Raw genomic sequence first — 26,865 nt, 5'->3', positions numbered from 1 at the left:
CATGTACTGATCAAAAAATGCTGGGTCGTTATTCCAACAAAGGTAAGGGTCATTGGATTTGAATTCTTAGTTGTACCACAATTGTGACTTTTTAACCTAAGAATTAGTTTTGGAGTTAATTTATATAATATATATAAGATTTCAATTATCTTGTCTTTTATGTTTATTATTTTTTCTCAAAATATTTTATTTAACTTATAAATTAATATATAATTTAATATTATAAAAAGAAATTTTAGGAAAATCATATCATATATATTATAATTAATTAATAATTAATTTGGTTAATTTTTTCAGTTTACCTAAATTAATTAAGTAGTTTTTATAATAAGAATAGAAAGATTATCAGATGATTTAGAGCCTGTTTGGGTGTCTCCTCAAATCATAGTTTGGGGAATAAGTCAGCCAAACAGAAAGAAAAAAAAATCTCAAACCATGGTTTTGGATCCCAAAACCATGAATTCAGATGAAGCAGCTTCAATTTGCTTTTTGCTCAAATTTTCTGATCGTTAGTGTGGGCCCAACCGTATATGACAAAGCAGCCTCCAATAATTCATTCCTCACTTTTTATTCTGCCTTCGTCTTTCGCTGTTCAGAAAAGAGAAGACTAAAAAAAAAGCATCCTGTATAATATAATGGTCTCCATCAATTTTTTGTGCTGTTGGAGAGTCTGTCAGTTTCTACAAACATATTTAATTAGTGAAGAGGACAAAATCATTTTTCTATAAACATATTTAATATTATGTTTTATAAATATATATACACATATTAATTATTTATTAATTATATTTTCTTATATATTATTAATTATGTTGGTAAAAAATATATTATCAACAAATTTATTTCTTTAAATTCAAATATATTATAAAATTTATCTTTTATGTAATTATCATATTAACTTATGTTCTATTTAGTAATTTGTACATATAAAAAGTGCTTCTGATAACAGCTATCCAAACACTCTCACTTTATTAGAATCACTTTTTCACAAAATCTATTCTTCCCAGAAGTTATTTTTCCCCATATCAATCCTGAGTTAGTTTTCCATATTAAGGTCCGGAGGTAGTATACAGTAATTTAATATATTCCCTTAGTTATTATAATTGCGATTCATGTATCTACAACCTTCAATTATGTATTTAGATTTGATGTAAAAAAGAATTAGGTATTTAGATTTTAGGATCCTGAGGTGCATGTATTTTTTTTTTAAAGGGAGAATGATAATTAAGTCCCAACATTCTGGGGGCAAAAAAAAAAAAAGTCGCAACAGTGTTCATTAATGATAGTCAAGAAATTAAGATCACACAAATTTTTCTGAAAAATAAGGAGTAAATATTTATTCAAGCAACTGCAAACTTAGAAGTCTCAAATAAAAATAACATATTTAAATTTTAAATTTAACTCTCAGTTTGCAACTAGCATTTCTGTTTATAATTATTTGAATTAATGCATGCAACTTACGTTTCAAAAAATAAACATTTTCAACGTTTCAACGACTTAACTGTCATTAATCGAACTTTTTGAAACCTAACTGTCATTTTCCCTTGAAAGATACCCCTCTTCAATTTTTTTGGTCATCCATATTCTCATTTGTATAATTTACACTGCAATAAGTCTACATTTAAATCGAAGAGAGTACTACTAAACACGGACATTCAGGAAGCTTATGTTCTATACATCTGTCACCATTAAATAAGTCATTTCAGATTCCATATTTTTTGCCAAACATTTCAGATTCCATATATTTACACGCACAAGGAAGGGAGGGAGGGAGGGAGCATCCCATATGGATCCCATAAATGAAGAAACTATGTAAAAATAAAAGAGGCGTAAATTTAGAAGTAAAGGAAAGCTTAAAAAGAGGAAGGAACAAGTCAGCCTCCTTTCAAATGTGAATCTCAGCCTACGCATGAAATATATGCTTCATTGGGCCATAAATGAGAAAATCAACTTTGAAGTTTAAGTCATAAATGAGATTTTCAGGATCAAATTTCAACACTACTCAAACAAAAAACAACTTGGAGTAAACATTACCAATCTTCTTCAAAACATCAGATTACGAATGCAGAAAAGGAAGAAGAAACCAACAATTGAGCCAAAATAGAAACCAAATTGCCTGATTTGCACTTCCGTAGCAGTACATATACAACAATAAATTTGCCCAGTGTACTATAAGATAAAAGAAAATAAATAGGCAAAACCTATAAGATTCTCACCACCCCTGGTATAAATATTTGCTTAAAGGGGGTATCATCCAATGAATTAATTTGACAGTATTTAACGGGCATAACGTATAGAATGGAGAAGGAAATCCAGCATGAGTATCTCTTTTAAAATCATTTAGCTGCTTTGTGGCCTTGTGCTTTGGATTGACTAGCTGCTGCCAACATTACACGCAAGCGACTAGCAATTTCGGTGAAGGATGGCCGGGCTGCAGGATTTGGTGCCCAACATTGCTCCATTAGTGTTCTCCATTCCAAGTCACAATAACTTGGGATTGTTGGCCGTAATGTGTTGTTTACTATCCCACCTGCACAGAGAGAACTTTACTAACATACTATTTCGGAAGTTGTTTATATCTGTCATCATTAATGTGTTCGGAGATAACAATTGGATTCTGCATGTGACATGTATAGAAGATAATAACACAAGAATGTAACTGTGTTCAAATGCTAATTCACTTTTATGAATGTAAGAGATCCAGATTGATTTTTGAAAATGATTCCTTCAAAACTTGTCGACATAAGTTGTCTCTGGTTTGTTCTTTAGCTGTCGAGCATTATGTTTAGCTAAGTTTAAAAAATTTGTGACTTTAAGCTTTTGACAAAGACGCAGGAAACCAATTAAGAAGGATGCAGCAAAATTTAAGCTGAGGCTTTACTATTGATAAACGAAAGAAGACAAAAATCATCATACCTATAATTGCACCATAGTGCATATTGGCATACGGCTCCTCACCCGTTAGAATCTCCCATAAAACTATGCCAAAGGAGAACACATCAACCTACAGATCAAAAAGCAATTCATCAAACATCATTTGCAAGAGAAATAAAGATGGCCATTAAGAAAACATTAGCTTCCAGGGCTTCATTCGTGATGATTATTAAGAGATGAAAAATCACAGCACACCCAAAAGCAAGATTTCCAAATGTAATGAGAGAATAAATAGGAGAATAAGGATGCTCCCCAAAAAAAAAAAAACACACACACACACACACACAGAGGAGTTGAGCACCAATCGATGGTCATAGGGAAGGGTGAGTCCTGAATAACAGAGAATGAGTTTGACTAATAGGAGAATTTCATCATGTGAGATAGCAACTATTTAACATCTAGTTAAGAGATCACTACAACTCAATTGCTCAGTTAAAATACCTTTTCTAGGGATCAATAGTTATTGGTTCCAGTGATATTGACACCTAAGTCCCCTAAATAAAAATTAGTATTCCAGGTTCAAGTCTTGCAAACAAAGAAAACTACCAGAAAAAAACTTGATACACATGTAATCTGACACAAACAAGCTTAGGCCTAACTAGCTTCCATAAACTGGACATTGCACAACCCAAACAAGCTTAGGCCTAACGTAGCTTCCATAAACTGGACATTGCACAAGTGACCGATTAATAATTTACCTTTTCTGAGACTTTGTTGCTGCTGCCATTCAACAGCTCTGGCGCCATCCAAGGCAAGGTCCCTCGCACACCACCAGAGACCAGGGTATTTCTTTTGATTTTTGACAACCCAAAATCTCCAACCTGGAAGAGGAAATTTGTTAATCTTCTCAGCACAGTTGAGATAATGATCACCACATGAGTACCTTGCAGATTGGCCGTAGAGGATCTTTCATGTTCACAAGCAAATTGTCACATTTTAAGTCAAAATGCACAATATTTTTTGAGTGCAAATATTCCATTCCAAAAGCTGCATCCATGGCAATGATCAGCCTCTTCCTACGATCAAGATGCCTGCAATCAAAATTATGTTAAAATCCTTAGAGAAAAACCAGCCTGGCAACTTCAAATCCATCACTTGACCACTTTGACATGATTAACACTTTGGTGCCTATGGCTCAGACAGCCTCCTAATTTGAAACTATATCCAAAACAAATAGGAAATTATCATGCCTTCTATCAAAAACAGAGAGTTTTTATTAGCACATGCCTATTACTTAGCAAATACAAGGCAGGAGCAAGCCTCAACCTCAAATGAAATAATCTAAATAAGTTAATTACTCAATTTACATGTAGAAAAAACTTGGTAGAAATTCTTTACCTATCCTTGCGAAGTAATACATGCCTAAGAGAACCATCCACCATGAATTCTGTAACAGTGGCCATCGTTCCACCTGGTCCATCCTGGACCACACCATAAAAAGCCACCACATTTGGATGATGAAGTTTGGAAAGTATGTCAGCTTCCCGCCAAAACTCTACAGTCTAGAAGAAGGAAGGAAATATATCCATATCATTAATTCTATAATCAAGAGTTTGTGAGATGGAAAGATTTTTCAATAGGACGTCTTTAAAAAATAATAAATAAATAATTGGCACATTCTATGCTGATAAATTACCAGTCTCTCTTGTTCAGATGATCGACCGGTGAAGCAGCTTTTCTTGATTCTTTTGATGGCAACATCTGTCCCCCTCCATTTTCCATGATAAACAGTCCCAAAGGTACCAGAACCTAGCTCCCTCAACTCTTCAAGATCTTCATTCTTTATTACCTATAAATTCCACCATGTAATGAAAAACATTGAGGCCCTACCAATCCAGCTACAAAACATTTCACAAAAGCAATTGGTCAAGAGTTATAGGCCCATAAATGATATCTAACACTTCAAACCCCCCAAAAAAGGAACGCAAGGTCCATCAATCTACTGAGATTTGTTAGATATTATAATAGAACTATTTATTCATCTTTACTAAACATCTTAAACTTTAGCGTTAAAGTGTTCCCCGACAATGTATCAGTACCTCTATGATCAAGTGGTCTAAACTTTGACCCTTGCAAAACCAAAATGGAAAATTAAGGCTTGCCTCAAAACTACTTGGAACATTGTCCCCTCAACTACATGACGGAAGAAATGATTAAGAATAGATCTATAAACGTGTTTGAATACCGTTGTGATGAATAATGATCAAAGGACTGTAAACAGTTTTTTTCCCCTCAAAAAAATTAGGATTGTGCTAGTAGGAGTTAAAGCAGGAAGAATGAGAATTGAAAATATATTATGACACAGCTAACAAATCACTCCTAGAATAACATTTCAAAGAACATAAAATCGTGAATTAAAAAAACTATTTCTACATGTTTTCAGAAAGATGATTTGATGACTGCTACGGGGGATCAATCTATCAACATGATCATAAACTGTCCCTTCGTCTATCATGCAAGTAATCCTCAAAGGAGACCAATGAAACTATTAATTCATAGTGTTTTTTTTTTTCCCCCATTTAGGGAGCTTGACACTGTTTCAGGCTTGCATTTCCACATAATAGGTTCCATCCAGAGCAAAGAAACTAAAATTCCTACTATAATATATTAACTAAACATTAAATCCATCATGAATGTACATTATTGAGTGGCGGACCTATATTTACATCATTCATGCAAATGAGCTGATCCTAAACTTCTGCAATCTGATAAGTGCACACCCTTGAAATCAAAGTACATAAATACTTTCTTAATAAAGCATTCTTTATACCACTGGGGGAAAAGAAAAGGAAGCAAAAATTGAAAAAGAAAAAAAGACCAACATCAAACTGAAAAAAAAAATATATACAAGCATCATACCTGCAAGGTACTGATATCAACATCTCCTAAAGGATCATCAAGAGGTGGTGGACTACTGTTTTGTTTTTCAACACTCACGTCCTAGGTTGAAGCCATGGGGGACAAAAATTGTGTCAGAAGAAACGCAGATCTGAACAGATTCTCAAACCAAAAGGTCATCAGAAGCATACCTCAAATTCAGATTCTTGAGCTCTTATGTTTCCCATCATAGCATCAAACTGCATGCTTTCAGTTTCCTTAACTTGGGACTGGTGCCCATGATTTGACTGCAGTTCAGCTGTTTCAGCTCCAATCATTCTATGCAATTCTCTCTGATTTTCTTCACCAAGGTTGGGGTGGGGTTCCACATGATGTAAAGAAACTCTATCAGTCATTACAGGTGTAATCAGGTGAATTTTATTATTCCCGGCTTCATTTCCTGGTGCAGGTGAAAAATCAAGATGGTCCCGGTCAATAAGAGACACATTATCAAGCCCTTCTTGTGCCAATTTATGAAAATATGACCATGCTTTAGGTTCATGATTTTCCATGGCTATGCTTACACTAATTCCATCCTTGGTTAGCGGAAGTAGACAGGATGAATCTTCTGCAAGTGCTGCTTTAGAGTACATATCTGAAAGCCATTCACGGGGAAATCGATCATCAATATCAATAAGAAGACCTTGTGCTTGCTTGGAAACAACGTTGGAGGGTAAATCTTGATAAACATCCTCAGCCGGGTTCTCAGTAGAAGAAACAGGTAGTGCTTGTGTCACACAATCATCATTGGTCTCCTTTGTAGAGGCGTCACCCCAATTAATCTCCGGAAGTTTAGATGCTGGATCATCGTGACGACTAACAGAAGGAAGCTGCTGCAGAGTACTGTTTTTGTTTTCATCCAGCAGAGTCCCCTCATGGTTATCTTTAAAATGACTTTCAGCTTCCAACTTATTAAACTGATCTTCATTAACTACATCCTTACTTGACTTATTGTTTGGCAATACCTGCTTCAATTCAGGGTTTACATGTTCTGATAGCTTAAATTTTGACTGACCGCTTGCACTAGGCACATGCATTGGCGGTCTGGCAAATCCATTATCAACAGTGTGGAGATCTGCATGCAAGGGCTTTGCTGCACTGTTCAATTCCTCAGGACGACTGGCTAGATTTCCATTGTTCATGTTGTCACCAGATTCTGCAACTGAACCCTGTGGATTGATATCAGAAATTAAATCTGACACAAGAAATTGAGACCCCTGGGTATCATCTGACTTTGAGGAACGATTCAGTGTCTCAACTCGCTCTCTGGGAGTACTTTCTGAATAGTACACTCTCTTTGGAAGTGGAGGAGGGTGAATACCACTCAAATCATATGGTTTGGAACGGGAATCAACATAAGCAGGAACAAACGCACTGCTAGCTGTAGAAGCCGACTCTTGGCTATCCTGTTGTGAGTCTTTTTTGGCTGAAGGTGATGAAGACATATGCCCCTCTTGTAAAGTAACAGCTATGGTAGACTCAGGAAAATTATTTTTCAAGCAGCCATAAAACGGTTGAGAAGGAACAGCAGATGGTGTTTGCATGGCTAAAACTTTCTCAGGGTCACTTCCCTGTTGGACTGAAGTACCACCTATGTCGGCCACTGGCATTGCCAGTATTTTGGAATTCTGAACTGGTAATCCACTAGGTAAACGGCCCTCATTTAAAATCCTAGGTAGATTAATCATCCCATGAGGAGGAATGGTAGTGGGAGCCTCTCGAAAAGCAGGGTTGTGGGAAAGATTAAGGTCTTGATGAATTGGATACTGACTAATGGTTTCCCCATGGAGTACCATCTGATCACCATAAAACTGTGGATGGGTTTCATAACCATTTGATAAAGTTTGTGGCATTGGCTGGGATGACTGGAGAGTTAATGATGAAACAATTTTACTGGTCAGGGGAGCATTGCTGGTACCTACAGTTCCTATGGCAATTCCACTAGTCTCCCTGTCATTATTGTGCCTGTCCAATTCATGTAAATTATTTGCTGAGGAGCTCATACCAGGAAGTGTTGAGTTGTTTCTTGATTCTAAGTCCATGCCATTGACAGCAATAACAAACTGGATCTCAGAATCATCACTCAGGCCATTGAGACCAAACTGAGCATCCTCTAAATCATTCATCGAAAACAAAAACATCCTAAGCTTTTGTGATCCTTCTCTATCATCCAGATGATTACATTCCTCCATCATATTCTGCAAATCCTCATCAGATGACACTGATACCAAAGCATCAAGCTCTTCCCCAGGAAGTTGATATTTAAGTATATGAGCCTGATTATAGATTGACAATGTTTTATGCATCAGCCCCTGCCAAGATATGTCTTTTCTTAAGCGGATCATGCGTGTTTCACCTCCAACATACCTTAGCTTTCCATCACTTGGCCGAGGCAATATTCTACCACCAAAGCTGCAAAGAATTTTCATTGTATTTGAAGAGTTATCAGAGCCTCCAAAAGAGGTATAACCACACACAAATCGACTATTGTCCTGATTGAATGAAGATTTTGGTAATGATCTAATTGACCCATAATTGCTTCTGTCTTCAGGTAATGACAAGTTCTTTTTATCATACTCTTTTGGACCCTTTTCAACAATTGAAAGCATAGAGATATCTGACCCACTTTCAGATCCGGCATGACTGATACCTAGAATGTCTTTCAATTTTATATAACCTGATGCACAACTGGGATCACCAGCATTTGGAAATCCAGGCTTCCCAAGATTCACCCTGTCTCGCATAAACTCAAGAGCGAATTCCTCACCAGTCTGTATGGAGTAATTAAGAACAGGCTTAACATCTGATGTACTAAGGTCAGAAGACCTTCCATTGGTATGCATGGCATCCAGATGGTCCTGCATTACTAATGGTGGTGCTGGCTGCAATTCCTCATTTCCCGGTTCCATGGCATTGCATTGAATCAGATCATCATTTTTTTCAATAAAAGTTCATTAAGAGGACAAACCACAAGGAAGTTCCAGATTTTCAGTGACTGAGCAGTTTCAGTTCGTCATAATGAATAGTAAAAGGGCATCAGCAACATTAGAAATTCTCGACACCTGCCTAATTTTCTTCCAAAGCGCAACTTAACTCTGAAGCAATTGCCCTGGGAACGCAAGGAAATTAAGACAAGATTTTTTTTTGGGGGGGGGGGGGGGAGAGTTAATATGCAAATGATGTTGCTGATGGAAACAGATAAATGATGCATCTGTAATCAAGTATGAATGTTAAACTACAGAATGAGAATTTTTAATAAAATTATTTGAGAAATACTAATGTTCCTACTTGCTAAAAGCCTATATAAGGAACCTAGATCTATAATCATTACCATAAAATTATTAAAGCATATCATTAACAACTTTGAATTTTGAAACTCAGTTGTTTTCTGGGCAGTAGACCGGTTCCATTTTGCAAACAACTCAGGGCTATTATGTAAATGGGATGTCAGAGTACAAATGAGAAATTGGATACAATACCTCAAGATTCATAATCCATTATTAAGATAGTCATAAATCAGTATTAAGATATCCATGTGAGACTAAAATTACAAATCATTTTCGCCTGGGACTGACCTGTACAGCTACTTTTTAATGAACAGCATAAATATAACATTTACCGCATTATTAAATATGATGAGAAGTACTGAAGCACTCCCATAACTAAAACCCTCACCCCACCCCGAGGCCAAATAGAAGCCAAAAAAAAAAAAAAGCAAAGGAAAAAGGAAAGAATGGAAAAGAAAAAAATGGAATAAACAGTTTGTGTTTAATAAAATACACATTACTCAGTAAGTAGCACTGTCCAGAGGAAAGAGAACTTAAGAAGCCTAAGAAGAATTGTTCTTTTTAAATCAAGTTATTGTTTAAAAATTTATTACTGGAAGTTATATGATATCAGTGGCTATCAAATATATGCAACCATAATAACGGTGTTGGTGGTGATGATGACAATGAGGAGGAGGAGGACGAGGAGGAGGAGGTATGGGGCACTCTGAAATCATACACGTGGCAGGTAGTTGTCATATCCTTCGTAGTTCTTTCTTCACCAAATCTTTTCCACTCATTTCCTTTTCTAAATCTAATAAGCGCAACAACATTTTAGTAATCTTTCATTAAACCATCATATAGATTATCTAATCAGACTTTGGATTATGACTCGTGAGTGTGCTTAAGTAATGCCAGGTAGAAGCTACAAACTTTTGCAGTATTAATGATAGATTAATTGAATGAAAACAGAACAGATGGGATTCCCAAAAATCAACACCATCATATAACTTGTAAGATTAATGGAACTCACATTTATGCATCATTGAGACATTGAAGCAGGCAGATGTCTGAGGGGAAAAAATCTAGAAAGAGTTCATTTATAAATAAATGGCACACATCTAATCTGCAAGTGTAATCCTGGAAACGGAATTTAATGAGCTATATGGTAGTCACATATGGTCGAAATAATTTATTTGAAGAACAATTTCACTTAGTCATTAAGTCGAAAACAATGACAACCATAGAATGTGGCATATTTATTAATCATTATTCTAACAGCAAAGGAAGATTTAGCACCAACTAAAGAAATATTTGGATTAGCCAATTAGGCAATCTAGAGTCATCGAGAAACTCCAAATATATAATCATCTTCCATTTATCTCCATCTTAATTCCATAAATTCAAGTTTACCAGTCTAGGGTTCTGATTCTAACTACTGCCAACAAGAGCACCGTAGACACGGATAGCAGGTAAACTTCACATTGAAGCAAAGGGCGTCAATAGCAAAAAGCGCGAAGATCGCAAAACCAGCAAAAGAAAACAGAATATTACAGTGACCAAAGCTACCTGATGAAAGAACAAATTTTTTTCTTTCCCATTGTTCTAGGTCGTAGCTGCCGCTAGATTTCTCATGATGCTCTCAGAGGAAGAGCCATTTCTGCAGTTCCGCAACAAAGACAATGCCAAAGCCAAAACAAAAATTCAAACTTTATTATCCTCTCTCACTTTCATGCATTAACATTTCTCTCAGTCGGCATCAACTTGAAACCTTCCAGAAGAGAATGATGGCTCCCTCTTCCCCTCCCTCTATCTCTCCCAGTAGCGTCACCCTTCTCGGCTGTGCCATTAATATTTCTCTTTCTGCATTTAGTCAAACGAGAGAAAGAAAATATTACATTTCCCAAAATACCCCTCATAATTTGACGTTCTCACTGAAATACCGCGTTTGGTTTCCCTACCCTTCCACCATACGGGCGCAGCAAGCCACTGCCCGTAACTTGAGCTTTAAGAAAGTTTGGAATTTGGATAGGAAGGATCCTTACTGTTAATTCAATCCTTCATGCCAATCACAATTATAACAAATTTCTTATACATGACACCGAACCAAAAAACTTCCACAAAATTTTTGCAGTGAAAAAAATTGATGATTAGTACTCTGAAAATTTGGTTTAAAAAATTTGCAATCATGAAATTGAAATTTGCCCAAATGAAAGCAACCATTTAACCACTTGATTGAGCATGCTTAGTTATGGTTTCTTCAAGTTCTCAAGTTGCTATTTCATCATATAAGATATTCACACGCATCCCAACTTGCTGTTGCCTCTAGGAAGCTTGAAGAAGAAATCAACTTTTTTTTTTTTTAATCACATTGTGAAGAAACTTGTAGGTTTACTTAGCTTTTAATTAAGAGAATAAATTAATTGATGAGTTAATCTCCTGCTTCTAAATATAATACTTAATTGAGAAAAAAAATTTTGCTGCCAAATCTCAATTTTCTTTCTCTTCATCATTTAATATTTTTTATAAATTACTTGCATTAATTTTACATGTTTTCTCATTCTTTTTATTTTTCGTATTGAATAATTTTGTTAAGAGAAAGAGATTTTAGGACCTATTTGATTGGAAGGATATGGAGGGAAGAGATTTTACTTCCCTTCCCTTATTAATAATGTTTGGTTAAAAAAATAAGAAAGGGAAGGAAAATTTTATCCCTCCTTTCAATAAAGAAGAGGATTTGGAGACTAGAGTTTTTACTTATTTTCATGAGCCGGGTTTAGTTAACCTTGTTAGTTTTTAGGGTGTTATGTATTTAACACCCTAAAATATTTTCTTAGATGCATTTAATATATTGAAATATTTTGTGATACATTCAATATTTCGAAATATTTTTTTAGATGCATTTAATATCTTGAAATATTTTTTAAATGCGTCCAACACCAAATAAAAACTCCACTTCTATTCTTTTCTTTTCTGACTCTTAAATGGATCCTATCATCTTCACCACAATGAGCTGGTGTGCATGTCAAATCTTCCTTAGCGTTGGAGCTAAGTTAGCTTAATATCCTTTCAAATCTTAAATATAAAATCTCATTAACTAATTTAATAAATTTTAAAAAAATTGATTAAGTTTGTTATTTATATAAAAAATGCGTGTCACTTTTTCTAACACTCTATTTGATTAATCAAAACAGAGATAAGGAAAGCGATTTTAACAGAGCATAGAAGAGGTTGTCCGTTATCCATATTAATTTTGACCTTGACTCATGTATTTATGGAATCATAATTATAATACTAGTATATAGGGATGTGATGGAACATTATTGTGACTAGTCGGCATTAATTATTGATTTCAGATAAATGTTGCACTTAGTATCATTATGCTTAGATGGATACTACGTAATTTAGTGTTTGGGAAAAAAAATCCCACCGTTTTACCAAAAGTGTATTTTATTATATATATTTAATTTAATTTAATATATTGATCATTCAAAATATTAAACAAATATAACTTTTTACAAATATATCAATATAATAGTTCAAAACTTTATATATTTCTTTTAATGAAACTATTTTTCAATTAGCAAACATCCTCAACTCAAATTCAAACATTTTGGGCAGGGTTAGGTTCAAACAAGGAACCAAACACGCCATAGGAATAGGAGTCACTTGAGGGCTTTAGCATCTTCCCTTTGTAATTTATCCTTTGGATGCAAACACCACTCTCCATTTTAAATTTCAGAAAAGTTAAGGATGGTTTTTTAAATAAAAAAAAAAGAGATATGAATTAATAAAATATTTTAAACATATTATTTAGTCAACTATCAAAGTAATGGGTCCAAGTCTAACCGACCAAATCAAGTAGCTTTCTCACTTCATAATATTCTTTTTTTCCCCCATAAAGTATTCAACTAAGTTTGAAAATTGTTTCCGTCTTCTTTTGTATTTACAGTTTGGCAAAAGTTTGGCGTGAATGTTGTTAATTTTTTCAATTGCCCCTCAATTTTGAACCACAACAAATGCACATACTCATCTTTTGAAGTCACTTTCAAAATCACTCGCTTTTATTCCCATTCCTAATATAATACTACATTTGATATTTAATATATAAGTTAATTGATTAATTTGAGTAGATTAAAAAGTTAGTTATATTAGTTATTTATAATAAATAGGTGTTAAGTTTTCTAAAATACCCTTACTAATCATATATATTAAACAAAACTTTTAATATGTGCAACTATTACAAAGGTTATCTTAAAAAATAATAGATAAATATGACAGACAAAGTAGATTGAGAGTTTATATTTAGATCTTATATTAAGACAGTAGCATATTTCACAACAAATGTATTTTTCTCATTTAATTAAGAGAATTTTTTTGGGCGAATGAGAGATTAGGTCAACTGCAATAACAAAGTGGTCAACCGGAAGAGTTTTTGGTTTTTTTTTTTAAAGTGATTAAATATGTCATAACTTCATTAGAGTCACAACATTATAAATGCATTATCTTTTCGTCCGTGAAGATAAGACTTATAATATGAGTATTAATATTTTTTGCCGACAAATATGAGTATTAAAATTAAGTGTTATAATCACCATTAAATAATAATTTTGTGACAAGTATTTAAGTAATATTTAATACAAGTAATTGATCCATATTTAAAAATTGTCAAACTCAAAATACATATAGGTTTTTTAATATTTTTCCACAATTATAAGACCTAAATTTAATATGTTTGGGTGGCAAAAAAATTTAATTTGTTTTGTTTAAAGGGTATTAAATCTTTTCTACTCAATTTAATTGTGGTTAATATTATAAATGATTTTAGTTAGCAAATATAAAAGCTCTTTTTATATGGATAAAATTATTTTTTGAGTTTCTGTTTTATTTTTATTAGTCCTTTTCTCTTTTGGAAGCAATCAACTTTTAGATAAAGAGAAAGAGGAAGGTTCCAATACCTTTTTTTTTTTCCCCCACTTGCATTGTGTGTCAAAATGGACGGTTCTTATAATTTTCTAAGCGGTCCTCATTCTCAAGTGGCTACATCTCTTGCAATGCAAGCAATATCTAACTTTACTATTTCAAAAACTAATATAAAATTAAAAAATAATACTTCTTTTCTGTCATTATATGAAGGGAATTGAAAGACGACGCGCAGCGGAAATCAATTTAAAATTTAAAACTTTCAACCCCTTGTCCGGATCTACCGATCGCATTTAAGTTAGGTAGTAAGAAGCATTACCTTCGGTGTTCGATTTCCAGGTGGCTCGGTGATTCCGCCTTACGGATGCCTCTGCTCGCCTCCTTTGTCGTTCGAAGTCGACAACTCCGGTCGGCTTCCTCTACCGGTATCCACACGAGTAGCCCTCAATCTCGAACGACGTGCTAGCGTCTATGTCCGTCTAGGGTTTTCAAGAATCCGTCCTCTCTTCTCACTTTTGGCCGTCCCTTATCTGCTTAGTGCTTTCACTCTCCCTCTTAAAACCTTAGCTCCTCATATCAAATATATAGGATGCTATAGGTTTAATGAATGATTTTTAATTTCGAAATTAATCCTAAATTAATTCCGAAATTAATACAATATCAAATATTGCCTAATCAGATAAGAGAATAATTAAATAAATATGGTTTATATTAAATCCGTCTCACAGATTTAATTCACCTATTTATTTAATTCAAAAATAAAGATATGACGGAATTAATTTACATAGATCTAATTTATCTTTATAAATTAAATCTAACAATTAATATCTCTTATATTTATATAATATATATATACGAATATATATATATACATGTCCACCCTATATTATTCATTGAATCTGGACATATCTTAGATTCAATGAATCTGGACATCATAACTCGCATTGGGCTATTTTGTGTGCGACCCTGTAGGCCCATATGAAGTTGGCAGTTGGCCATTAACTATAATGACTCACAAGTCGTAAGCGGTCTTTAGCAAGACATTACGACTACCCAAATCATATGAGGATCGTTGAACGATGTAACCTTTTATACAACCATATCGTGTCCCTTTTGTCACACGACATTTTGGTCATGGATGAGGCATGGAGAACGTCATCCTCCTATTCATGACCATTACTTTCTCGATCCCTGAGTAGTCTGAGTATAGAAACGGAACTACCTTTCCATTATAGTATGGCCATACATTTCTCAGACTCACTCATTGAGGGGCCCAGTAATATCTCTCTACGAATGTGAGGGACAAATTCCATCTTGACCATTCACATTCCTCCGCATGAAAAACCACTAAGCCTAAACATAGTCTTTATGATCACTCGGTCAAAAGCGACTTTTGACTAGGTTAAAGCTGAGCTTTTCTCATGTAGGAATCCATGACGATCTCAGGTCAAAGGGCACAGTGACATGGTTTATATATGAGAGAAGCTTATGACTTAACCCATGCAGCTCTCTCATAGCGGGTCGGTCCAACACCTTGTACTCTTACATGTGCCTATGACTTTAATTTATATCTCTATATATCTTTAAAGTCATACTGGTCTTATTTCATCTTTGCTCCCACATAGATGACCGACCAGGGACATTTAGGATAAACCATGAGTTATCCAAGGATAGTCATCACAGTAAACATGCAAATAATATGATAACGTAATTAATAAATTCATAAATCAACAATGTTCATAGCAAAATGATTGGCCCCTAAAGCACAATTTCTAACATTATATAGGAGCTAGTTGGAGTTAAATTTATTATTAAATATAAAACATCAATTCATTTGGTTTTTTATATTTATCATTTTTTTAAAAAATTAAACTTATGAATTGTACATCGACAGGAATCTTTGATCAAGAACTAAAAATTTGCAACATGCTAATTCTCTTCCTAATTTGGGTCGGCATGGCACGCACTATAGCAAAGAAGATACTTCAATTAATTTTCTCGAGGGATTCATGGTTCCCCAAACCTTTTTAATGAATTTGACTTTGCTTATGTGCCTGTGCCAGTTGATTAATCATTAATCAATATATGATGGTAAAACTAGTATAAAAATATTAACATATAATATAAAATTTGTAACAAATCGCACTACTTATAAATACATTGTAAATAATGTGGTTAAAAAAGCATTATAAAAACACAAAACTTTGCTCTACAAGAGCTCATATAACTTAAAAAAAAAAAAGCATTATAAAAATAAGGATAAGATAATGAAGATTACTCATCTGATCGTAATGATAAATCACTTATAACATATTTTACTGAAATAATAAAAAATCTTAAATCTCATTAATTATATCTTGAAATTTAATAACTTTTTAATTTTACTTATATTTAATATATTTACTTTCCAAGAAAATAATAATACAAAGAATAATAAATTAGGAGTAAAATTATGAATAAAATAAATTTAATGTGGTGATTTACATTAACATACTTCCTCCACCCAAATAATTTTTTTTGGTTGCCCAGAATATCCTCTCACTCAAATGGTAAGAGACTAATCTTTTGGAGTACTGTCAGGTGCCGTAGCGGAGACTCCTCCCAACAATGTTTTTTTCCATACACACCGCCCTAAGGATTAAACCTAAGACATGATGTTTAAGATGCCCAAATCTCTTCCATTTGGACCAACACTTAATTAGGATAAGATATAGAAAGTGACCATTTTGTTTGGGCCAAGGTAAATGACCTTATTCTTATAATGTGTCTTTATTTCTAATACTTTTCTGATTTTTAATATAAGACCTAATTATTGAGTTAATTTTGATCTTAAATATAAGACTTATTTATCATATTTATCATTTTTTTAAAAAATTACCCTTGTGGATACTCCCTGAACCATAGATTAAGTTAAAAAGGGAGGGAAGATATTAAAAAAAAATTATGGTATTTTAAGAAAAACATGTCATATTTCTTATAATTAACTAATTTACCTAACTTTTTAAATATAACCAAATTAGTTAAATATGCCTTATATTAAAAACCAGAAGAGGAATATTTAGTTTTAAATAACTATAAATAGCTTTGGAGGGGTCACAATCAGAAAATGGAGTTCAAATTGGTTCCGTTTCTTTTATACAAAAAATGTCATTTTCTTGGGCCAGTTTCTTAACAATTTCAGCAAATCATTTAGAATTTTCTGAAAGGCATATTCCTCAAGTTATATGAAGACAAGACCACCAATGATTTTCATGGACCTTTCATGTACCAATCTATATCTACCTTTATCTAACTTTAAATGTCATTTTCCTTCTTTAATTTATTTTCCAATAAACTTGCATACAAATCCATTTACCCGTTGACACCCTCCTGGGGAGGGAGAAAAACACAAAACTTTGCTCCGTAAGAGCTCACGTCTTATAATTATATTATTCAGTCCTTTAACTTTGATACAGTTTCAATTTAGTCCCTTTAATTTTAAAAAACAAGCATTTGGTCGTTTAACTTGAAAATTTTAACAAAAACGAAGATATTGAAATCTTAGGAATGAAGGATCAGATTGGAACCTTACATAAAATTAAAAGACCAAGTGTATAATTTAACCTTATATTAATTCACTTTTCTTCTTATTTTTTTCCATTTAAAAATACACCTTTCTGTGCTTATTTTGTAAATGGAGAAAATCTGGGCCAACAAAAATTGTCCAATGCAAAAAACTGTTTGTGTCCAGTTCCCCTCACTTTTGGGCCAAATATATTAAGACTGGGCCTGTCTTTTGTTCTTATGATAATTTCAATTAATTGCTAAAATTAAGAAAGGCAAACCATATTAAGTCCAACTTCGTCGCGGACATGATAACATCTGAAGAAACCAGAGTCAACTAATGATGTTAAATTTCCAACAGGGTTCTGGAGACAAGGGTCAGGATAGTTTTCTAAGGCACTCCATTAGGATACCTGTGTGTTCGGGCTTCCCAACAGACACACGAACATAACCCTTCAGCTCTTTCTTGTCATAATGGCGAATCATCACACCCATTTGTGCAAGGTCCTCCTACATTTCACATGATTCAAAATCTAATCCAAGTCCCCAATAAACAATAGCATACAAGATTGCATGATTCAAGGACTATATATATATATATATATATCTGTATATATGTATATATGATTGGCAAAAGAGCAAAGAACCAATAGATAGGAAGGTACCTTTAGCTTCTTGGCGTTCATTCCAGAAGTAACCTCACAAAGAATGAAGTTAGAATGGCTTGGAAATGGTCGGAGGAATGGAACTTCCTTCAAAAGGTCATAAAGCCTTTCTCTTTCTTTGACCAAAGCATTTTTAACATTCTGGATGTCACAGTGGATTGGTTAGATTTGGGTTTCAATTGGAGGCCGTGATCATTTAGTCACACAAACAACATATGAATAAGTTCTGCTCTCAAAATCATTAGAAATTTACCTCTAGATAGATAGGGTTCTGTAACGCTGCACATGCAGAAATTTCAGCAGCAACAGATACATTATAAGGTTGCTTTGCTCTCCATAAATACTCAATTATACTCAAAGGAAAAGCTCCATATCCCACACGAAGTCCAGCCAAACCTGAAACAGTTATTCGTTTTGGAACTTCAGCATTTAATGGCTCAGAATTCAAATTGAGACAAGAATAAATAGTCATTTCATAAGAATTTACCATATCAAAAATAACAAAACTATTCAACATCGTATCCACAGATGGGATATCATAATACAAAATTTTTTTTTAACATCATTAATGCTTGCGATAAAAATTCTTTCACCAAAATTATCGACTATATTTTCCGTTGTCACCCATGAATATAGATTTCTTTCCACTTTTTAATTGGTGTTACTGTGAACTTGGGTCCATCACAGTCTTCCCCTTCTCTATCCACGTACACCTAAAGCAATATGTTGTAATCGGACAAACCACTTGACCGTATCTGGAGCCAAAGCTACCAAAATCTTCAAACAAAAGCCCTCATTTGTGCATCTGTGCATTATTGGGGAACATAAGACAATCACTTTTGACAAGACCACAAGAGTCCTCCATCCTATTGCAAAGGGCCCATTTGATACTCAATGGAAATAAGTAGAAAGGGAAAAAAAGAATAAAAGTGATTTTTGCAATGGTGGAAATGTCCCTCGTACCCGTATTTTAGAAGAGCAATAAAAAGAGAGATAACTATTGAGTAATGGCTACAAGAACAAGGGGGGAAATCAGACTCCATATGTTCAGTTTACCTAGATTTCTTGTACAACAAGAGCATAAATTTCTTGTATAAGTAAAGGAAGATCAAAATTATAACAAAAAGAGTGAAGGTAAAATGCGAGCTCCAATAAAAAAGTAACCTATAAAATGGGGGAAAAAAAGCATTAATGTACCAGCTCTTTTGCTAAATGTCCGAAGAACAATCAAATTCTCAAATTTCTTCACCCAACTCATCTTCGACTCAATTCCAGAAAACTCAATGTACGCTTCATCCAGCACCACTAGTATGGGAAGATCAAGTATCTTTAAGAGAACTTCATCATCAATTATACTGTTGTGCAATTGAAAGCAACAAAAAATAAGTAACTTCAAACCAATGGAAAATTGAAAGAAAAAATCTCAGTACATATTTAATCATTTACTCATTTGATAGAAAAGAAAAAAGTTACTAGATAGGAATAGAATTGCAAAGGAGGATAATAATAAGACAGCCTCAAAAAGAAAAGCCCAAAAAATTGGGGGAAAATGATCAAAGAAAATGACAAAGCGCAATTTCTATACATACAAGGCAAGGAGACTCCAATACTCCAAAAGAGAACAGATCCTTTCCTACAAGTTTTTTAGAGTTGCATATGCATCATAGTATTTCTTTCCAATCAAATACACCAACAGAATCTCCGCAAAGCCTTAAAACCGCCATTTTATTTTTATTTCCAAACCATTATACCAAATCAACAAGAATTGATTGAAACATTTTGGGCAAACACAAATCAAGATTCCATACACAAATTCCAAACAACTTATCCGAGGAAAAGTAGCCATACAATGATGTAATAAAGTTCAAACTAGCCTGAATTATGTTCTAATTAGTGGAAACAAAAACTATAATAATAATGATGACGACGACGACGACGATAAAACCAAATTATAGCACCAAAGTCATACAAATTCTGAGAGCCCACTACAACACCACGCACTACTCTTCCGGTCCTATTTATAAGTTACTTTCAACATGTTTCATACAAATCAAGAAAAACCTTGAACTTTATCAACTCTCATTTAAAATTCAACAACTTTTCAACTTTATCTCTATTTAATATCCATTATACCTCATATAAACAAAGTCAACATAATAATAAATAAAAGACAAAATTGTACAATCATACAAAAAATTTCTCTCAGTACCTTACAAGTAAAACAAAAAAAATCTTCTCTCTCTACCTTATAAATAGGACCAGAAGAGTATTTTATAAAGTGAATGACTATTGACTAGGACTATGCAAAATACCTGAAATCTTAATGAGACACTTCGAATCAGATTCCAAACCTTTTTTTTTTGGGCGTAAAGATTCCAAACATTCTAATAATACCTAAATTTGTTGATTATGAGCTGTAATGAAGGAAATCACAATGGAAAAATAATCAAACAGCACAAGCATGCACAAAATGAGCAAAGACAACTCAATAGTTACCTTCCATCTGGATTGTTTGGTGACGTTAAGAATATACATTTGGGTTTCTCTTGTTTAACAACCTCTGTTATGCGTTTTACATCCAGGCTGAAATCTTCCCTCCTCGGAACTGCAGCATAAACAACACAGAAGGTTTAGCACATCCGACATGAAAATAAAAGCACACTGAGCTGGTAACAAAAATGTTTACAATTAGGATACTAAAATATGTCATTCTACACATCAAGAGATGAAGTTTTCTTACTTGTCTAGTCAAGAGATTAAATAAATTCACAATCTATGGTTCAATGTGTTTGAGAATCTCTGATTTTCTTCATCAGGTATGAACGGATTTCTAATCTTTAGATAGGAATATATTTACAACATAATATAGGTTGCTTGGAGGAAATAGCATTCTTGCCTTTGACAACAAGTGCCCCATTAACTGCAGCATCAAACTCATACATGGTAAAGGTTGGAGGACAATCCACAATCTTGTCTCCAGGATCCAGCACACAACTGCATCATACACAAACCTTGTATGAAACCTCAAAGGATAAAAAAGGAAAAACAAAAGGGAATAATTTTCAGTCATTAAGTCATCCTAAGCAGTCGTTTAAGACAGTGAATAATAATTTGACGCCTGTTAGACCACAAAAAGGTCTAACAGTGAATAATAATTTCCATACCGCATGATCAGATCAATGAGCTCATCTGCACCACACCCTGCAAGAATATATTCTGACTCAATGCCTGAATCTTGGGCCAGGGCCGCACGCAATCTACGGCTTTCTGGGTCAGGATAGACATAAGGGAATCTTATTGATCCTAAGGCTTCCAAAACCTGTCAGAAATTTTGATAGTTTGGTCAGAAAATAACATATAGATGAAATGCTCAGACAAGTCCTGACGCAGCCCAAAAACAAACTTCAGCATCAAAATCTTATAAACATTCAAAAGCTGAACTATAATTTTTATCCTTACTGTCATTGTTTAATATCATACCCAACATTCAATACCATGAAAGTGAAAAGACAAGTATTAGAGCTTGCCTCTGGAGGAGGACCATAAGGGTTTTCATTTGCATCTAACTTGATAATATCCTCAGGTTTTCGCCCAAGACGAGAAGATAAAACCTACAGCAACATGCCTTCATTCGTTAATAAATTGAATTGCAGTGCAATGAACAGGGTCTTTGCAATTGTACAGTGAACTTGGGCTCTGATATCAAACCCAGACATCAAATTAGAATAAAATTATTGTGGAGCATTAACAAATATATTTCTAATCCAAAGTAATGATTCAAAGAGTGTGCTAAAAAGCCCAACTGTGGAACCCAAAGCTAAAACATTTGGAAATAATTTAATAACTATCCAGTGTACTTTTAAGAGAGATGCCATTGAGGCTATAGTCAGGTAGAAATGGAGTTTGATGAGATGATAAGAGCGACCTCAAATGGCAAAATGGGCTGGTAAGGGGACAACTTCCTGAGATGCTCCCTAATAAAGGTGTCACCAGTTAATTTATTGACTTTTTCTACAGGAATGGTGGAGGCCATTGCCACAAACTTCTGATTCCTCCCAAATGAACAAGTAGGTAGTGATGAGAGCCGAAAAGTAGTAGAGTTGCACAAATCAATAACCCCCATTTAATACCTGCATAATGTTAACTCCATAAGAAGAGCTTCACAGACAAGGAATATATAAATGAATTGGATAGGAAAAAAAACTAGTGCCAGAACAGATTCTTCATTTTCAAAAGTTGCCAAAAGCTAATGGATCATGTTCTTTTTTTTTTTTTTTTTTCCTGTACAAAAAAAGGTAGTTCTTTAACTTGAGTGTCAGTAAAATGTCCAAAATTGCTTTTTGTCATAGGATTCATCATTTTCATTAAGTTTATGTCAGATAACATCAATCGAATAATTTCAGATATTAATAAGAGGGCGATGGAAACATCTAATTAGAATGGAATGAAAAATAAAAAAGAATAACACTATATAAATAAAAATAATTTTTGGATTCTTTCGCCAAAGAAAAAAAGAAAATTATTAGCAGTAAACAGTAATAATAGAAGTGTGATTGAGATTATATAGCTTGATTTTTTATATAGCCGAAAGAAAAAAAGAAAAAAAGATATTTAATCCTATATTTTTTATTGATTTTAAATTAAGTCCATATAATTTTAGAATTTTCAAAAAGATCCCTCAAATATGTAAATGTCAGTGTTAATCCTCCATATTTTATAAAGTTTCCTATCCACTCCCAAAATCCACCAAATCAGTGAAAAATGAACTTAGCCAAGGTCAAGGACATCACTACCTGCTGATTTGTTCTTCACTCAACTGAATTTGAGGCAAATTTTAATTGCTGCACCTGATTTCCATACCTGTGACAAATATGTGAACATTCGATGCTAAGATGACACTTGATGTTAACAGTGCAAAAGAAAGAAATCTACAGAGCAAATTTTGTGAAGCATATGACTAGAATCTAGAACTTGTCAAAGATAGAGAGATTATAGGGAGTGGATACAAAGAAAAGTGAACCCCGCACATACTTCAACTCTTTTATATCAATCTTCCCCCCTAAATATATGGTGCTTTATTCTCCTCGTGCCTGAAAAAGGGACCTTCAAGAATACAGCGATATTCTACCAATAATCTCCACAAGAGCATTGTCCTTCTTTAAAATGATGAAAACAATTTGAATCCCTCAAAACGATATGACAAAGGAAGACTCTTGAGATGTATTTCATAGCAGTATGGCAATCCCCACAAACTCGGATATTCTTAAAAATTCGAATTGGTGCACCTGATGGTGAAGCAATAAGTCCAAAAGCAACAGCCAGCTTCTCACTGTGATAAGCAAGCCCAGTCTCCTTTCCCTCCCTCTCCATGTCATGCAAAGCAAAATTCATATCTGGAACATAGCCAGCCTCCTTGATTCTTATTATTATTTCATCTATTTTGGCATATATCTCAACTGTTCTAGGATGCCCTCTGTCTTCAGATAGGAAGATATGAATTCTGCTGTTTACCTCAACCCAACTGCACCCTGGCTCTTTAACTATTCCCTTTGATTTCATCAACTTCCGAATTTTTGCAGCATCATCCCATTTGTGAGCAGCAGAATACATGTTAGACAACAGAACATAAGGCATAGCATTCATGGGTTCCAACTCAAAAAGGTTTTGGGCTGCCATCTGTCCCAATTCTATGTCTCCATGAACTCTACATGCAGCAAGCAGTGCCTTCCACACAGTTGCATCTGGTTTGACATCCATTTTATTTAACAATTCTTTAGCCTCATTAAGCATTCCTGAACGCCCGTAGAGATCAATCATGCAGGCATAGTGTGGAGGACCAGGTTTTATTCCATAAACCTTATTCATTTGTTGGAAGTACATGCGACCATCGTTTACAAGTCCAGCATGGCTACAAGCAAATAATAAACCAATAAATGTGATAAAATCTGGTTTTGTGCCACTTGAAATCATTGCATTATAAAACATCAAAGAGTCCATTCCTTTACCGTTTTGTGCATAACCAACAATAAGAGCTGTCCAAGTAACTACATCCCGTGTTTGCATAGAGTCAAATATGCAATTGGCATCATCTAAGCATCCACATTTTGCGTACATGGCCACAAGTGAGTTTTCTACCGACAGTGATGATTGAAGGCCAGATTTAATAAAATCTGAATGCACTTGTTTCCCAAATTCTAGAACAGTCAGTTCTGCACAGGCACTCAGAACACTAGCAACAACAAACTGGTCAGGTTTTATTCCAACAATTCTCATGTCAGAAAACATCTTCAGGGATTCTTCATGGGATCCATTGTGCGCATAACCAGTCACAAGGGAAGTCCATGAGACAACGTCCTTCTCCTGCATTTGATTGAACACCACATATGCACAATTCAAGTCTCCAATTTTGGCATACATGTCAACAAGGGCATTGCCAACAAGCTGATAATTCTCAAATCCGCACTTGATTGCCAAACAGTGAACAGACTTTGCATCTATACTGCCCATTATGCAACAATTTAGGACAGATGGAAATGTATAATTATCAATCTTCATATTTCTCGCATGCATTTTTTTGAACAAAAGGAGAGCTTCATCTTCAAACCCGTGCCTCGCACACCCAACTATCATGGAGTTCCATGAAATGACATCATCAACCTCCATAGCTTCCAATACTTTTTTAGCACTGTTCAGGTCTCCGCATTTTGCATACATATTAACCAGTGCGCTTTGAACATATATGTTGGTCCCAAAACCACTCTGAACAATGCAACCATGCACCTGTTCCCCAAAACATTGAGATGAAACAGCAGAACATGCTGTCAATATGCTTGGAAATGTAAAATGATTCAATTCAACCCCTTCTTTGTGCATATCACGGAAAAACTCAATTGCCTTGTGACCATCCCCATTATGAGCATAACCACTAAGCATAGATGTCCAAAGAACATGATTTTCTCTACTGTTAGGCAAGAACTTGAAGAGATATTCTGCTTCTGATATGCGCTTGCACTTGGCATACACATCAACAAGGCTAGTCAAAACATATACATTAGATTCTAATCCAGACTTTAACACATACCCATGGATCAATTCCCCACTTTGGATCAGCCCTAACATTGAACATACCCTTAGTATACTTGCTAAAGTGTATTGGCTGGGGTTTTGACCCTCCAACCTCATTTGCTGAAACAAATCAAAAACTTCATATCCATACCCATATTGACAATATCCAGAAATAAGGCATGACCAAGTGATAGAACTTTTACAAGGAATATCGTCAAAAACCTTTCTTGCTTCAGCTAGCCTTCCTGAACTAAAATAAGCAGCTATCATAGTATTCCAAGTGTACTCATCCCGTTCTGGCAGACTATCAAACACTATCCGGGCTTCATCAATTTGGCCAGATTTTGAGAGCTCCTTTAGAAACTGATTTGAACGGAACAAAGTTTGACAAGAATTCGCGATGGTTTGAACACAACGAGCAAATTGCATCAATTTGAGCTGGTTGCATGCGTGGTTTGGAAAACTCAGAAATTTTGAATTTAATATATACATAACCACTTCTCCGTGCCCCTTTATTGCGTAAAATGACGTCCAACTTCAGTAAATCAGCGAAAGATCACACATTTTACATAGAATATGATAGTAAATTTAACATCAAAATCCTCACACTCAATAGCAGAAACAAAGATATGAACAGAATTACAAAAATAATAGCCGGTCATTCACAATGAGATACATAATCCACTAACCATCATAATAATCATAATATTCCTATTAGAAATTGATGGGCACTAGTAATAAACAAAACTTCGGACCACGAAATCACACAAACAGATAGGCACTTTGCCTGCTTCTCAGAATGTGCATCGTTAAAGCAAATTATTTTGCCTGCTTTATCGGAATGTGTATCATAAAGCAAACGACTCTCTTCAGCAGCATAAAAAAGGGAACTTGATATAAAACCAAAATGTTATTTGGGGATGAGAACGAACAAGAAGAAACCAACCAACAGAGATTTTCAAAGTGCCCAGTTTATATTAGAAAAAGAGAAGTGAACAGAACATCTAAAGCACAGGCCCAATAAGCAGAAGGACAAGCTTGATGCTTACACTGAATCGACGGAGATCCACGGCTCTGCAAAGGTCAAATTCGCCGGAGACAGAGCAGCAGAGGCTAGAGCGGCGCGTCCGTGAACAGGCAAGCGGAGGATGAAGCGAAAGTGTCGTAGGCCTGTCTTGCCCGGCCCGAGGAGGCAAAAAAAAAAAAAAAAGGGGCCTCAGCACATTCGCCCCTCTTTCCCTAGCAATCATAATTACGATCATGCCATTGATAGAGCCCCGTGGGAGAAAATGGAGGTATGAAATGTGCTTAAGAAAATTGTTAAAAACAAACCCTCATTATTAAATTGATTGTCTAAAGAAGATACTTAAGATTTATTTAAAGGTATAATATAGGTGTAACTTATTTTTAATGACCATGCCTTTTTCTGATTATATATGTAAAACATCAGCGACAAATGGAAGATATTTGTATACTGATGAAAATATGCTACATACAGTCGAAAAAGACTTGCATGTAACATTAGACAATAAATTTTGTGACGAAATTTTTTTGGATAATTTTTCTAATATCTTGTGTTCTTAAATTTTAAA

The 26,865-nt window shown here is 34.4% G+C and overlaps 3 protein-coding genes across 4 annotated transcripts; all 3 read right to left on the bottom strand.

Moving 5' to 3' along the window:
- Positions 1 to 2,092: 2,092 nt before the first annotated feature.
- LOC114753006 (probable serine/threonine-protein kinase drkD) lies at positions 2,093 to 10,869 on the bottom strand. The gene is made up of 9 exons (XM_028941683.1): positions 10,647 to 10,869; positions 5,964 to 8,920; positions 5,794 to 5,874; positions 4,571 to 4,723; positions 4,273 to 4,436; positions 3,818 to 3,965; positions 3,633 to 3,755; positions 2,917 to 3,004; positions 2,093 to 2,530 (listed from the first exon to the last, which is right to left on the bottom strand). The coding sequence occupies exons 2-9, from the start codon at positions 8,718 to 8,720 to the stop codon at positions 2,337 to 2,339; spliced, it is 3,708 nt and encodes a 1,235-aa protein (XP_028797516.1). The 5' UTR covers positions 8,721 to 8,920; positions 10,647 to 10,869; the 3' UTR covers positions 2,093 to 2,336.
- A 6,830-nt stretch (positions 10,870 to 17,699) lies between these two features.
- On the bottom strand, positions 17,700 to 26,402 carry LOC114753007 (histidinol-phosphate aminotransferase, chloroplastic-like). Of its 2 annotated transcripts, none has more exons than XM_028941684.1 (11): positions 26,323 to 26,402; positions 23,002 to 23,068; positions 22,134 to 22,338; positions 21,736 to 21,819; positions 21,373 to 21,527; positions 21,105 to 21,202; positions 20,705 to 20,813; positions 19,406 to 19,563; positions 18,462 to 18,604; positions 18,209 to 18,349; positions 17,700 to 18,053 (listed from the first exon to the last, which is right to left on the bottom strand). In XM_028941684.1, exons 3-11 carry the CDS (start codon positions 22,329 to 22,331, stop codon positions 17,922 to 17,924), a joined length of 1,218 nt encoding a protein of 405 aa, XP_028797517.1. In that variant the 5' UTR covers positions 22,332 to 22,338; positions 23,002 to 23,068; positions 26,323 to 26,402; the 3' UTR covers positions 17,700 to 17,921. The 2 variants fall into 2 exon arrangements, with proteins under 2 accessions (XP_028797517.1, XP_028797518.1); XM_028941685.1 differs by lacking the exon at positions 26,323 to 26,402 and adding an exon at positions 24,065 to 24,076 and having other exon boundaries at positions 22,134 to 22,266; positions 22,995 to 23,004.
- On the bottom strand, positions 23,333 to 25,702 carry LOC114753017 (pentatricopeptide repeat-containing protein At2g03880, mitochondrial-like). The gene has a single exon (XM_028941695.1). The coding sequence runs from the start codon at positions 25,700 to 25,702 to the stop codon at positions 23,333 to 23,335; it is 2,370 nt and encodes a 789-aa protein (XP_028797528.1).
- Positions 26,403 to 26,865: the final 463 nt, after the last annotated feature.

The sequence above is a fragment of the Neltuma alba genome, unplaced genomic scaffold (assembly GCF_004799145.2).
Source record: "Neltuma alba isolate B1F8T4 unplaced genomic scaffold, ASM479914v2 tig00007631_pilon, whole genome shotgun sequence".
Taxonomy (NCBI): Eukaryota; Viridiplantae; Streptophyta; class Magnoliopsida; order Fabales; family Fabaceae; genus Neltuma; species Neltuma alba.
Note: the sequence above shows the minus strand (reverse complement) of the source record. Positions and strands in the feature narration are given on the sequence as shown.

Coding starts and splice junctions, on each gene's coding strand:
- LOC114753006 (XM_028941683.1), bottom strand. CDS start 8,720: ATGGAACCGGGAAATGAGGAATTGCAGCCAGCACCACCATTAGTAATG. Junction 4,437..4,570: donor CATCTGAACAAGAGAGACTG/GTAATTTATCAG, acceptor TCCTTCTTCTAG/ACTGTAGAGTTTTGGCGGGA. Junction 3,005..3,632: donor GCAACAAAGTCTCAGAAAAG/GTAAATTATTAA, acceptor TTTGATCTGTAG/GTTGATGTGTTCTCCTTTGG.
- LOC114753007 (XM_028941684.1), bottom strand. CDS start 22,331: ATGGGGGTTATTGATTTGTGCAACTCTACTACTTTTCGGCTCTCATCA. Junction 21,820..22,133: donor AGCCCATTTTGCCATTTGAG/GTCGCTCTTATC, acceptor ATGTTGCTGTAG/GTTTTATCTTCTCGTCTTGG. Junction 18,350..18,461: donor AGAACCCTATCTATCTAGAG/GTAAATTTCTAA, acceptor TGTGACATCCAG/AATGTTAAAAATGCTTTGGT.
- LOC114753017 (XM_028941695.1), bottom strand. CDS start 25,702: ATGCAATTTGCTCGTTGTGTTCAAACCATCGCGAATTCTTGTCAAACT.